The 12568-nt window shown below is 43.5% G+C and overlaps 2 protein-coding genes across 2 annotated transcripts; both read left to right on the forward strand.

Annotated features, from left to right (window-relative positions):
* The first annotated feature begins 7412 nt into the window (after positions 1 to 7412).
* LOC100694822 (fer3-like protein) lies at positions 7413 to 10159 on the forward strand. Its single transcript, XM_005462016.4, has one exon. The coding sequence runs from the start codon at positions 8043 to 8045 to the stop codon at positions 8484 to 8486; it is 444 nt and encodes a 147-aa protein (XP_005462073.1). The 5' UTR covers positions 7413 to 8042; the 3' UTR covers positions 8487 to 10159.
* Positions 10160 to 10494: 335 nt separating this feature from the next.
* On the forward strand, positions 10495 to 12309 carry twist1a (twist family bHLH transcription factor 1a). The gene is made up of 2 exons (XM_005462015.4): positions 10495 to 11379; positions 11830 to 12309. The coding sequence occupies exon 1, from the start codon at positions 10804 to 10806 to the stop codon at positions 11350 to 11352; it is 549 nt and encodes a 182-aa protein (XP_005462072.1). The 5' UTR covers positions 10495 to 10803; the 3' UTR covers positions 11353 to 11379; positions 11830 to 12309.
* Positions 12310 to 12568: the final 259 nt, after the last annotated feature.

Here is a 12568-nt window from a genome sequence, read left to right on the forward strand (position 1 = left end):
GAGAGGGGATATCCTTAATATGGTCGTCTCAGACACACAGCTTTGCCTGTGAGAACAGCAGTCCCACCAACTCGCTGTTCAAACCTTCTGTTTGCTAGGAGCAGCAAATCTATGTGAAGCTGTAGTTCTCAAACTTCCCATCTAATCACTAATAGAAACACTTCAGGTAGGATGCAGATGACCAGGAAAACAAATATGGAGTAAAAAAAGTTTAGTGAATATAATATTTTCGAATGGAAAACAAAGAAAAACAAATTTTTGTGTTGAGCAAAAGTGCAGCTGTGACTCAGAACGTAGAGATAAGCAAAAGGTTGCCCGAACCCCTGCTCCTCCAGTCCACGTGCTGAAAGATACCGAACCCCAAATTGGTCTGGATACATCCATCGGAGCATGAGTCTATGTGTGAAAGTTCTGCAATGCAACAGCAACACAGGAAAAGTAGAGCAGTATCAGAGAAGAGCTATCTGACACTGCTTAAAAAAACTGAAAAGACTGATGCTGTGTTCCTAGCTAAATGTGCAAGGATAATTACCAAAAAGCTTGATGTATTTAAGGTAGAGTCCTGTGGGAAAAAAAATCACAGGACTCTGTGCAGTCCTATGAAAGTAGTAGCTAGGTGCTGAAATGCACTTAATGTGAGCACATCTACAAAAGCAAACACTTTGGTAGTTTGCTGCTCTGGAGCATTCAGAATACTATAATTCTACCACTGTCACAGGAGTGGATGCCCCACCAAATTTACCTTAAAGTCAGATTGTGCAGTGTGCAGAGAAACTGTAAAAAAAACCAAGAGCTACATTTCAGACTCTACAGACATCAGTTAAATTGTAAATTTCACAACAGCACAATTTGAATAAGACCGTTCCGAAGGGGTGCCGGAAGAAAGTCTCTTCTCTCTAATAAGAACATGACATCACGGCTTAGGTTTGTAAAGTTGCATCTGAACAAATCACTTGTGGAATGATGTCGTTTGGAGAGACAAGACCAAAGTCAAGATGTTTGGTTATAATACAACTGTGGAGGCGTGATGATTTTTGCTTGTTTTTGCAGCCACAAGACCTGCACCTTTCAGTGATTGGGTCAACTATGAACACCTCTATGGACCAAAGTATTCAAGAGTCAAATGTGAAGCCATCTTTCTGATAAAGCAACAAGATGATGATCCGAAGCACAGCACCAAATCTACCACAGGATAACTGAAATAATCAAGGTGCCGCATGTCTGCAAACCTCCATGGTGTGAAGTAATGTTGTAAAAAAAGAGTGGGCCACAATTCCTTTACAACAATGTGAGAGACTGGTAGTCATACAGAAAACGATTACTTCAAGTTATTGCTTGACATTTTTTTTTGCATGATTGTATCTGATGAAACTGGCTGGAAGCCCAGAGGTGCTAACAGAGGTGTAGCTCATGCAGGTCTGCCTATTATCAATAGTTCCCCTGGGAGATTAAAAATGTTATTTATTTGTGTGGGAGTTACTGGCATTTCTCTTTGGTGCTGCGCATATTTTCAAGCTTGTTTGTCCTACAAAAAAAATCTTAATCTGTGGAACACTCAGATGTTTTTCTACTAACCTATTCCACATAAATAATCTTGGTGTAAAGAGGAGAAAACAATGTCTCGAGCTACATACAAACAAACCCAGACAAGGGCAAACCCAGGTTGCCGAAGCACATACTCGTTCTGCTACTATCTGCGTTGTCATCATCATCATCATCATCAAAGAATAACATCTGTTGCCTAGGAAACTCAGACATCTGAGCACACGGGCTGAAGGTTGAGAATATGACTCTTAAAACAAATGAAACACGGCACCCTAAAAATACACAGTAAAGAGTGGGTGTCCTTCTTTTAGAGAGTAAACACAGACATTACTCAGACAGAACGGGTGCGGGGAGGGCTGGGGAGGGCGAGGGGGGAAGAGGAAAGGTGCTGACATGGGTGAGGGTGGATAGAGGAGCCACGTGGTGAGTGAGGTTGGATTAAAAGAAGGAGGGTTATTCAGAACAGAGTAAATGAAGGCATGCAGCGGTTTGGCGAATGGGAGGTGTAGATCTGGAGGAGGAGGGGGGAGATATGGAGGGGGTGGGGTTAAGAAGATATATTATGTGGTATCAGGGTTTGTCCAAGGCATGAGCCCTATCTTTCACATGGCCACCCAGCTGTCTAAACAGCCCGTGACTGGTTGCTGGCTAAAGGGTCCGGCCAATGGGAGGGGGGAGATGTAGCAGAAGGTGGAGCGAGTGAACAGTTGAGTCAGCTTCAGGATGTGCAGAGAGCCAGAGTGACACAATGAAGACTAGGCACACAGGTCAGGAGTTAAACACATCTTCCTCACGCCCTCCCTTTCACTTTGACTCTCCTCCCTCTCAGATTTTCAAATTCGAAAATTTGCTTTATTAGTATGTTATGAAATGTTCGGCAGAAACACGATGTCTATAGGACTGCACGTTTGAGGGGTGGGTGAAATTATTCTTCCACACACATGAGTGTAATCCACACACAAACTGAATAATAACTTTGTGCCTCTGTAAGTAAGAAACGGTGAGTGTCTCAGCATGCATGTGTATTAAATCACCGTTGTGAAAACAAGCAATGAAATAGTTCAGTACAAGAAAACCTGAGAAAGAGACGCGGAGAGAGACAGAAAGAAACAGAGAGAGAGAGGTGTCTAGTTTCAGATTTACAGTGGTGGTGGTGGTGGTGGTGGGCGAGATTTGGCTGTGCTCTTACAGCACACAGAGGACACAGCCAGAGGAGGAGGAGGAGGAGGAGGAGGAGGAGGAAGACAGATTTACATGGTGAGAACAGCTATGGCTGCTCTGGAGCGTCACACTGAACACACGCTGCTCTCTGGTGAGCTCCATATTTAAAAACTAATATATGGAAGCCATCTCTGTGTAAAAATACAACCAACTTGACTTGATGAAATGTGTGATTTCTTAACTGACATGAAACAAAGTATATTCCTTTCAGGGTTCCCTCTTACATTTACTGCAGTATCATGTTGATTTGCGGGCCCGTAATCTGTTAGGATTAAGGGTCGAGATGCTCTTTCTGCTGCAAATGCAGCTTATAAATCGAAGTGCAAGGCTGCCTTTGGATATGTGGGGGCCAAGCGACTGCTAATTTACTCAGCACCAACTCCACATTGATTTCACAAATACTTCAAAATGCGTTACGGCACAGTTATACAATCTCTGAAAAACCACCTTCTTCGACTGAGCATCCAAACTTTGTGGAAAGGATTTGGTTTAACACTCAGTTTGTATCTGCTAAAACGCCGACTGTTTACTTCCATAAACATTTAGTCACACCACAAACTATCATTAATTTCACCCTGTGTAACCAGTAATAACAGAGCAGAGCAGGAAATGAACCATTATGAGTGTCTGTGTGAAGGTCTGTCCTGTCTCACACAAAGTTGGGATAAACCCTTGTAGGTGTGTGTGTGTGTGTGTGCGTGTGTGTGTGTGTGTGTGTGTGTGTGTGTGTGTGTGTGTGTGTGTGTGTGTGTGTGCGTCGCTGTGTGTTTGTGTGCCTCTTTTGGGGTTTTACTCCTTATTTAAGACCAATATTTACAAAGTAGCCCCAGGGTGAGATTACCTCATATTCTCCCGCCCAGCTGTGCTTTCTCAGCGTTTCCACCACAACCAGAGGAATGTCCCATCATGTTTATCTGCGTGCCAGGAAAACACAGAAAGAGAGGAAGAAGAGGCAGCAGAGGGAGATGGAGAAGTATGCTTAGGTTGGAGTGTGTATACAAGACAGACACTTGTACATTCACACTCTTGGGTATGGAATATTCACACAAGAATGCATAAAATACTTTAAATTAAAAAAAAAGAAGTTGTGAGCATGCTCTTGATGTTAGTGTTAACTCAACCAGGAGGACATTCAACATCCTACTGGAGGGTTAACTGTGTCGCCATCACACTATTGGTGTTTTACTTTCATGAGAAAAATCTAAATGCCTGCTCTGAGTTAGAGGCGGGTAAGGTTAAATCGAACTTAAAATCTATAACAAATACAGTACAGTCTTTATATTTTGCTAGTAAAATGGGAAATATGTGTAGCAATTTTTTATAAACATAAGCAAACATACTATGTAAGGCAAAAGTTGGAGTTGGTACAATTCTAACGAGCTTATAAGTCGATATTTGATACGAACACCTTTATTCTTCAACACAGTCTGAACTCTCTTAGGAAAGCTTTCCTTTAAGTAGTCTTCAGGAATAGTTTTCCAGGCTCCTTGAAGGACCTTCAAAGCTCTTCTTTGGATGTTTGCTGCCTTTTGTTCTGTTCTCTGTCAAGATGATCGCACACCGTCAGTAATGTTGAGGTCTGAGCTCTGGGGAGCCTAATCCATGACTAATAGTGTTCCAGTGGGTGTTTTTATTTCGAGGTATACTTTTACTGCACTGTCAGTGTGTTTAGGATCATTGTCATGATGAAAAATGAAACTATAACCAGTCAGATGCTTTTGATATGGTATTGCATGGTGGATCAAAACCCGATCTCTAAAACCAACGGCGGAAATGCAACCCCAAACCATGACAGAGCCTTCACTGTGGTTTACAGATGGCTGTAGACACTCCCGTTTGTACCACTCTCACGACCTCCTTCTGACTTACTGACAAGGATTTGTATGAATAATTTCAAGTTTGTAATCATCACTCCATGAGACCTGTTGTCACTGATTGATAACGTGTCTAATGAGGCTACAGCAAACAATACTTTCTTAACTACCTGAATTTCACACACTGTTCATCTGCTGATGATAGTTTTAGGCCTGCCACATCTTCTTTCTTTCTTTGTTCTTCTTTTGCTCTTTGGGAATCAACTTGTTGCTCAAAAAATACAAATTGTGTTATCTTTGCCATTTTTATGTAGATTCAACTAAAGAAATTGGAACAAATTACGTGTTTTTGCAAGAGACTGCTAGTGACTAAGGATACAATTTAAAATGGTCTCTCTGCTATGTTATCTTTTATGTGCAGACACAACACGGATTCTTCCTTGAGTTAGATGCCTTTTATGCTTCAGTGACTCTTAAGTCAGTGTTAAATGGTTAAAACAATAAAACAAGCAAACAAAGATTCCTCAGAAAAAGTGGACAGAGCAGAAAATTACAAAAACAGCGAATGTCCAAAGAAAAACTTTGAAAGTCCACTTTAAGAAATCAGAAGAAAGTCTGGCTCCTTGGAAGCAAAATATAAAAAAGAGGGCTAGCTTGAGGTCTTTCAGACATAATCAGTGCTCAGCAATACTCCTGAGATCATCTGCAATTCTGGGATTTGGAATAAAACCAGACTTTCCAAGATGGACAAAGAAAAACAGCTAATTAAAGATTAGTTCATTTTCAGATGATTCATAAAACATCTTATGAAAGGCTGATATAAGAAATGCCTCTGGAACAGCTTGTCAGCATATGAGTGTGCTGCAAAACCACCGGCAAAGCTGAATTCAGCAACTTTCAGACCAGCGCGTTCACTTCCCGACACCACAATAATTCCTGTTGCTAAATATGCACATGCAGGTGACCCTTTCTGCTGGCAATTCATATATGAGGTAAAAGGTAAAACAGCAAATGGACTGTACTTATATAGCACTTTTCTACTCAGCTGTTTGATGTGCTGTTCAAGTGAACGCTCACATAATGTCAGTGAAAAACACTCTAAACTCACAGCAGTAGGAGTAGGGTAAAATAGTGATTTTACTCTTGGAATTTAGGGTATTGCTGTGGATTTATTTAGGTTAACTGAATACAGTCTGACAAAAATCATTCTTTTTAGATCATAAACACAGCAAGGAGACTCTGGCTTTAAAGCCGCCACCCTTTTGTCCACCCTTATACCTCCATATCTCCAGGGTTTCTCCTATAACCCTGAGATATTCAAGATATGCTAAGGTAACGTGAATGAGTAAGTATAAAACTGATCTGCAACTTCTAAAATGCCAAAAATGCTCTGATTAAATCAAGGTCATAATATTATCAATATCAATCAATCAATCAGTCTTTATTTATAAAGCACTTTTCATACAAAAAAAAATGTAGCACAAAGTGCTTTACATGGTTAAAAGCAGCCCACCCCACCCCACCCTCCCACTCACTCCCCACACTCTCATTAACATAAACGATCATGAATACACCCCCCCCCCCCCCCCCCCCACACACACACACACACACACACACACACACACGCACACTTAAAATTGGGCTGGGTACGCATTAGCCAGGTGAGGAAACACTATCACAGGGAGCCGTCTGCACCGGGAGCCGGTCACAGACCGCAGCCTCCAGGCTGGGCACACAGCAGGAGGGAGGCAAAGAAGCCCCCCAGCCAGGCTGAGAAGACCCACAGAGCCCCAGCAGCCACGGTCGATCACAGCCCCGGTGCAGAGAGCCCCCTCCGAGGAAACACTGGAGATATGACCTAATAAGAATATATACAGGATAAAGAGATAAAATAAATAAGAACGGGATGCAATATAAATATAAATATAAATAGAGTAAGAAGATAAAAAAATGAATAAGAGTAAAATCAATAAATATTAGGTAAAACCTAAATTAATAATATAAATAGAATAACAGGATAGAATAAATAAGCATAAAATAAATAAACGTTAGTTAAAAGCTAAATTAAAAAGGTGGGTCTTGAGCCTGTTCTTATAAACATGTACGTTCTCTGCGGCCCTGAGCTCCTCCGGCAGGCTGTTCCACAGTCGAGGACCATACCACTGAACAGCTGCCTCTCCATGAGTACGGTATGTGTCCTGACTTTAGGGACAATCAAAAGGCCAGTACCAGAGGACCTCAAGGTCCGCGAGGGTTCATATGGTAAAAGCAGATCTGAAAGATAAGAAGGCCCAAGACCATTAAGACATTTAAAAACCAATAAGAGAACTTTAAAATCGATCCTGAAACACACGGGGAGCCAATGCAGCGATTGTAAAACCGGTGTAATGTGGGCCCGCCCTCTGGTCTTCGTCAGCACACGAGCTGCAGAGTTTTGTAAAAGTTGTAAGGGTGAAATATTCTTTTTGGGGAGACCAGAGAGCAGGGCATTACAGTAATCAATGCGACTGGTAATAAAAGCATGTATCAACATCTCCGTGTTGGCCCGAGAGAGAATAGGGCGGACTCTGGCTATATTTTTGATGATAAAATCCAATTTTGGTTACATGTTTAATATGTGGGATAAAACCAAGCTCAGAGTCAAAAATAACACCCAGGTTTTTCACTTGTAGCAGGCATAAAAGGTGTCTGTATAAGTTACAAACCACAAGTGTGCAGTGCAGTAACCTTATGAGTTTATTGGAATTACCTTGCCTTAAAGTACATTATTTTCTGAGAGTGCAGCGTTTTAGGCTGAGCAGTGGCTCTCTTGTCGGTCCCTGCAGTGTGGACACTGTCCTGCCATGGGAACGGACAGTTATTTGCTTTAATTTGCAACAGAAAAGCTTGTGGTGTGTAGTGACTGTTAGAGAATGTTCTGTTTGGCCTTCTCCTGGCTGGTTTAAGTGATAAAAGTGTCATTATTTAGCCTCTGAGGCAGAGGAGAGAGTGCAAACAAGACTGCATGACCCTGTGTTAAGAGCCCCCGTTCTTCAGATGCTCATTAAAGGCCTCCAGGAGGACAGTGCATCAATTGGCAGGGCCGTCGAGCTTCCTCTTTGCCTTTTTTTTTTTTTTTTTTTAAAAAGTCGTTCTCATCCCAGTCACCGGTCGACCGACGGCAAAAATGGGCTCAATTTAGAGCAAGAGGGACATGAAAGATGTCTCGCTGTGAGGTGGTATAGGCGACTTATTAAAACAGCAGGAAGAAGCTCTTGGACTTGAGCCCAATAGGATCTAACCCTGTAGCGCACTGACCGGATTTGGAGAAAGTTGGATTTACTTGATTGGGTGCTTTGGATTCTGTGTCTGGTGAACGACTTTAGTCCGTCTGAGAGCTTTGATTGGAGTCAGTTTCTTAACTGAACGGCAGAAAAATAAAAGAGAGACTTTCTCTCAAACTGCAGCTCATTTAAGACGGAAATGCAGGGCCGATTTATTGACTCCACGGTGATGAACATTAATCTTATGGAGTATCCCCACAAATATGCTTTAGCACCAAAGCAGCAGGTGGATGATGCTCCATCCTGTCCAATCAGCCAAAGGCAGTTAAACGAGCCTTCCTGGAGCCGGGAAGCGGAGGACGGTGTGCGCACTGCTCAGGTAGCGATGGGCTCGCCGAGATACTACAGCCGCGGGGCCCGGGGGAACACGAAGGCCAAGCGGAGGAGGATCATCACGGTGGTCCAGCGGCAGGCGGCCAATGTGCGGGAGAGAAAGCGAATGTTCAGTCTGAATGAGGCGTTTGATGAACTAAGGAGAAAAGTTCCCACATTCGCATACGAGAAGAGGCTGTCCCGTATCGAGACGCTGCGTCTGGCCATCGTCTACATCTCCTTCATGATGGACCTGCTGGAGAACACCTGAGACAGAACAGCTCAGCTTTATCTATGGCAGACTGAACTAGACTGAAAGCGCCACTCAACCCACCAATGACACGGACATAAATGAGCAGCTGACTTTCATATGTACCTTTCAGGCCGTGTATGGACCAACAAGAGGGATTCTGTTAAGAAATGTCAGATTTTTTGTGGCTGTAAAAACACATACATCGTTGGAGAAAGCTCACTAGGTCAGTGAGAACCAAGATATCATTAGTTGCATGTGAATCGATGTTGCTTGAAAATAAAAGTAACCGCTATGGTCATGTTTGTGTTGTTTGCTTGGACTACCACGACAAAGAAAGCAACGTGAAATTTAATTTTGACTTACCTTACTAAACTTAATAAGACCATAATGTGTTGGATCAAAACATATTTACATTGTCGCATTTAATAGATCCGTTAAGAGGAGATATACATGAATGTCAGCATTTTATGGTTGTTGTTATGCAGCTCGGAAGCTGTGTGTGGTTTTCAGCACCGTGGAGAGCTACCGAGGCGCGCGCCTCACCTGGCCAATTTTAAGGGTGTGGCAAAAAAAAAAAGCAACTCGAGGTTTTCCTCACTCAGAAAGCGAGAGCACATGAATCAGGATTGTTTTCTCCTTGAAGGCCAAATATCCTCAAAAGACTTTAAAGGTGGATCTGAATCACAAATCCAGGGATCACGGCATGAAACTGCAGATTATCTTTGTCACTAAGGTGTAAATTGAGTTATTCATGGAGGTGAGATGAAGGTAAACTGAGTGACAAAAAACACCACCCACACCAGATGCCCTCTTTCAGTCCTGGATTGATGGAAGAGGCAGAGCTGTTTAGCGCTGGGGGACAGTGTCTCCACAAGATAGCGGGGCTGGGCCCTCTGTGGTCCTCTTGTGTCATCCTTCCTCATCACAAGTGAGGCTTCTCGGTGGGCCATTCACACCACAGACCACCTCCAAGAAGTTGCCAGGTCTAGTTTCAACCACATGAAGACGTATTTTTTGTTTCTGGACTGGGATATTAGATCACAGCAGAGCAGGCCACTGTGCTGGGTGGTCATGTGTGCGTATTTCGACTCTGTGTGAGCCAGCGAAGGGCTTTTTTCCTCTCTCCTCGGTCCATCTTTATCACGTCCGGTATTTGCGTTGTGCTCCAGCCGAACACCGCCTTTCAGCGTCCCCGCTGTGAGCACGGATCCGCCCTGAGAGCTCCCTGTGACGGGCCGTCTTTTAAACCTGAGCCGCGGTGCCGAGATCCCTGCGGGAGTCAGACCCTTTAAGTGCATACCTCAACCGCGAGGCCGTTGACGGGAAAATAAACATACAGGTCTACTGGAGCAGCGACCTCCTGCTGTGACAGCCTCCTGTGTTTTTCAGTGGGCCTGATCACTGCTCCCTTCTCAAACGCCTGCACAGAAACACTTTAATGTTTAAAACTAGAGGAAGAGTTCTGTTGTGTGTCAGTGGCTTGAATTATTTTCAGCAAGAGGGGAAAAGCATGAAATTTCCACACACGATGACACAGCGGTAAAACTGCTGGGCGATTTCCATTTGTAAGTTTTATTGTCAGTGACGCAAACAGTGGATAAAGTCTGTGCAGAAGATCTGGAAAAACAACAAAACCTGCTATTCATACTTAAAAAAAATCCGACCCTGAAACTAAATAATAAATAACACAGGAAAACAACAACAACATGTCTTTATGTAAGACTGAGCAAAAGAGAGCCTGGACATTTAATGAGGTCTGCTCTAATTCAATGTAAAAAAAAATAAAAAAAAATAAATAATAATAATAAAAACAATAATTATCTTTCTTGATCTGTGTAATCTGTAATAAATGCGGTGGGGGGGGGGGGGGTGATTGTGCTTTTGGGGAAGAAATAAATTGGGGTGGAGCAGAGACAAATAATTTATCTCTAAGACAGGTCTTACAGTGTTTGCACAAAGCTACATGATCCAATAGCAAACACCGCCCCCACTACATCCTTCCAGTCTCGAATAAAAAAAACACTCCATCTCTTAATTCCGAATATTATAGCAAGAACTCTCCTTTTCTGCGGTATTATGTTACAGCCCTCCCCACCCAATCACAGCAAGCCCCAAAATCCTCCTGCCTGCTCCCCGCTATAAGAGCTCGGGTCGTCCCAGTCTGGCAGACACCTCTCGCATTCTGTGGCGCACGAGATTTACCGTAATACCAGCTCACACCCAAACGCGGGCCACGCTCCTGTTACCTCTCGTGTTTGTTGATGTTGTGACCGCTTCAGTGGATTTGAGTCAGGGATTCGTGACGCAGGACACAGAAAACTTTTCTGAAAAGACGATGCGGGAAGACGACTCCTCCCCAATGGACAGCGCTGGCAACAGTGAGGAGGAGACCGACCGACAGCTGCCGCGGAGAGGCGCGAGGAAGAGGCGGACGGCGCGGAGGAGCACGGACGAAGAGGAGGAAGCGGACGTGGAGAGCCCCGGTCCGGTGAAAAAGAAATGCAGGAAGAGCGTAGACGGAGGAGGAGGCAGCACCGGGAGCGGCGGCAGCGAGGCCAGCAGTAGCCCCGCGCGCTCATTCGACGACCTGCAGACGCAGCGCGTGATGGCCAACATCCGCGAGCGCCAAAGGACGCAGTCCCTCAACGAGGCATTCACGTCGTTACGTAAAATCATTCCCACCCTGCCGTCGGACAAACTCAGCAAGATCCAGACCCTGAAGCTGGCAGCGCGGTACATCGACTTCCTTTGCCAAGTTCTACAAAGCGACGAGCTGGACGCGCGAGGGACCAGCTGCAGCTACGTGGCGCACGAGCGTCTGAGCTATGCCTTCTCAGTCTGGAGGATGGGGGGCGCGTGGTCCTTGTCGACTACGTCCCACTAGCAGAGCTGCTCTTGGGGGCACAGTACGGTAGGTTGAGCTCCTTTCACTTTTCATCCAGCAGGAACTCGAGCCGTGCCAAAATGTTCCGGTTATGCGCATTTTACGCACAGGCCCAAGATAAACAAATTAATATAGTCATGTATAATCCTCCAGTAGGTTGCTGTATTTTTTCTGTCTCACTCTTTTAAACTTCCTCTAATATTCATTAGGCTTGATTAATTTCATTATGAAAGAAATGTCAACTACAACTTAATTATGCGCCAATAGGCCAGAGTTATCGCCGAAAACATGGAATTCTGATATCATCTTATAGCTACAAAGAAATAGACATACCATTTCTTCCATGAAATCCACGCTTCATGTGTATTTTCTTCACCTAAGCCCACAACCAGGTTTTGTCATTTACACACATGGCCAGCACGAAATGTCATTCATTTCTTGTTTTCACTTGTTTTAACCAGAGTATTTCTTTCACAGATTACTCAGACTGAGGAACCAGTGGATCAGACAGACTAAAATGGGCCAAACACACCTGGGCCCCAGTCTTGGCTGCTGTGCTTCAGGCCTCAGAGGAAAGCAGCTTTTTTCATATTTCCCTTTGCACGGACTGAAATGTTTGCAAGGGAGCACTTAGGACAGACAGGACGGATATGAAGAAAGAAAGACCACTGCGACTATGAATGTTGTAAAGAAAAAAAAACTGACAAACGGCTCTGTTTTGAAACACGAGAGAAAGATGACAGATCATTCCACATTCCCTGTGACACCGCTTCACAGAAAATGAAGTATTTTGTATTTATTTTTCTACACAGGTCTGAAATTTCTTCCTCCCCCCATCTCAAATAAAGGTTATTTATTTTTGCAGTATCACAGAATTCCAAATGGATCTAGAGTCTTTGCATTTTGAGTGTTGTAAATATTTGGTAATATCTTAAATAAAATTATGAAAGTATCTTACATTCTTCTGGTCTGGATATTCCTTAAAGGTCTAACTAGAGGCAAAGAAATTTCATGCCCATCAGCTGAATTTAGAGGTCTCTGTTTTTACGCAGAAGAATAAATGCCACTTTTTTTTTAAAGAAATGTTTTTTATTTGTTTGTTTTTTGGGAAACATATTCATTTCTCATGGTCTTTGTACTTTGAGTCTTTGTAGAGAGCTTATTTTCTTGGTTGATGTTGAATCCCCATGTAACCAAACTACAGTGGAAGGGGGCA

This window comes from Oreochromis niloticus, linkage group LG22 (assembly GCF_001858045.2).
Source record: "Oreochromis niloticus isolate F11D_XX linkage group LG22, O_niloticus_UMD_NMBU, whole genome shotgun sequence".
Taxonomy (NCBI): Eukaryota; Metazoa; Chordata; class Actinopteri; order Cichliformes; family Cichlidae; genus Oreochromis; species Oreochromis niloticus.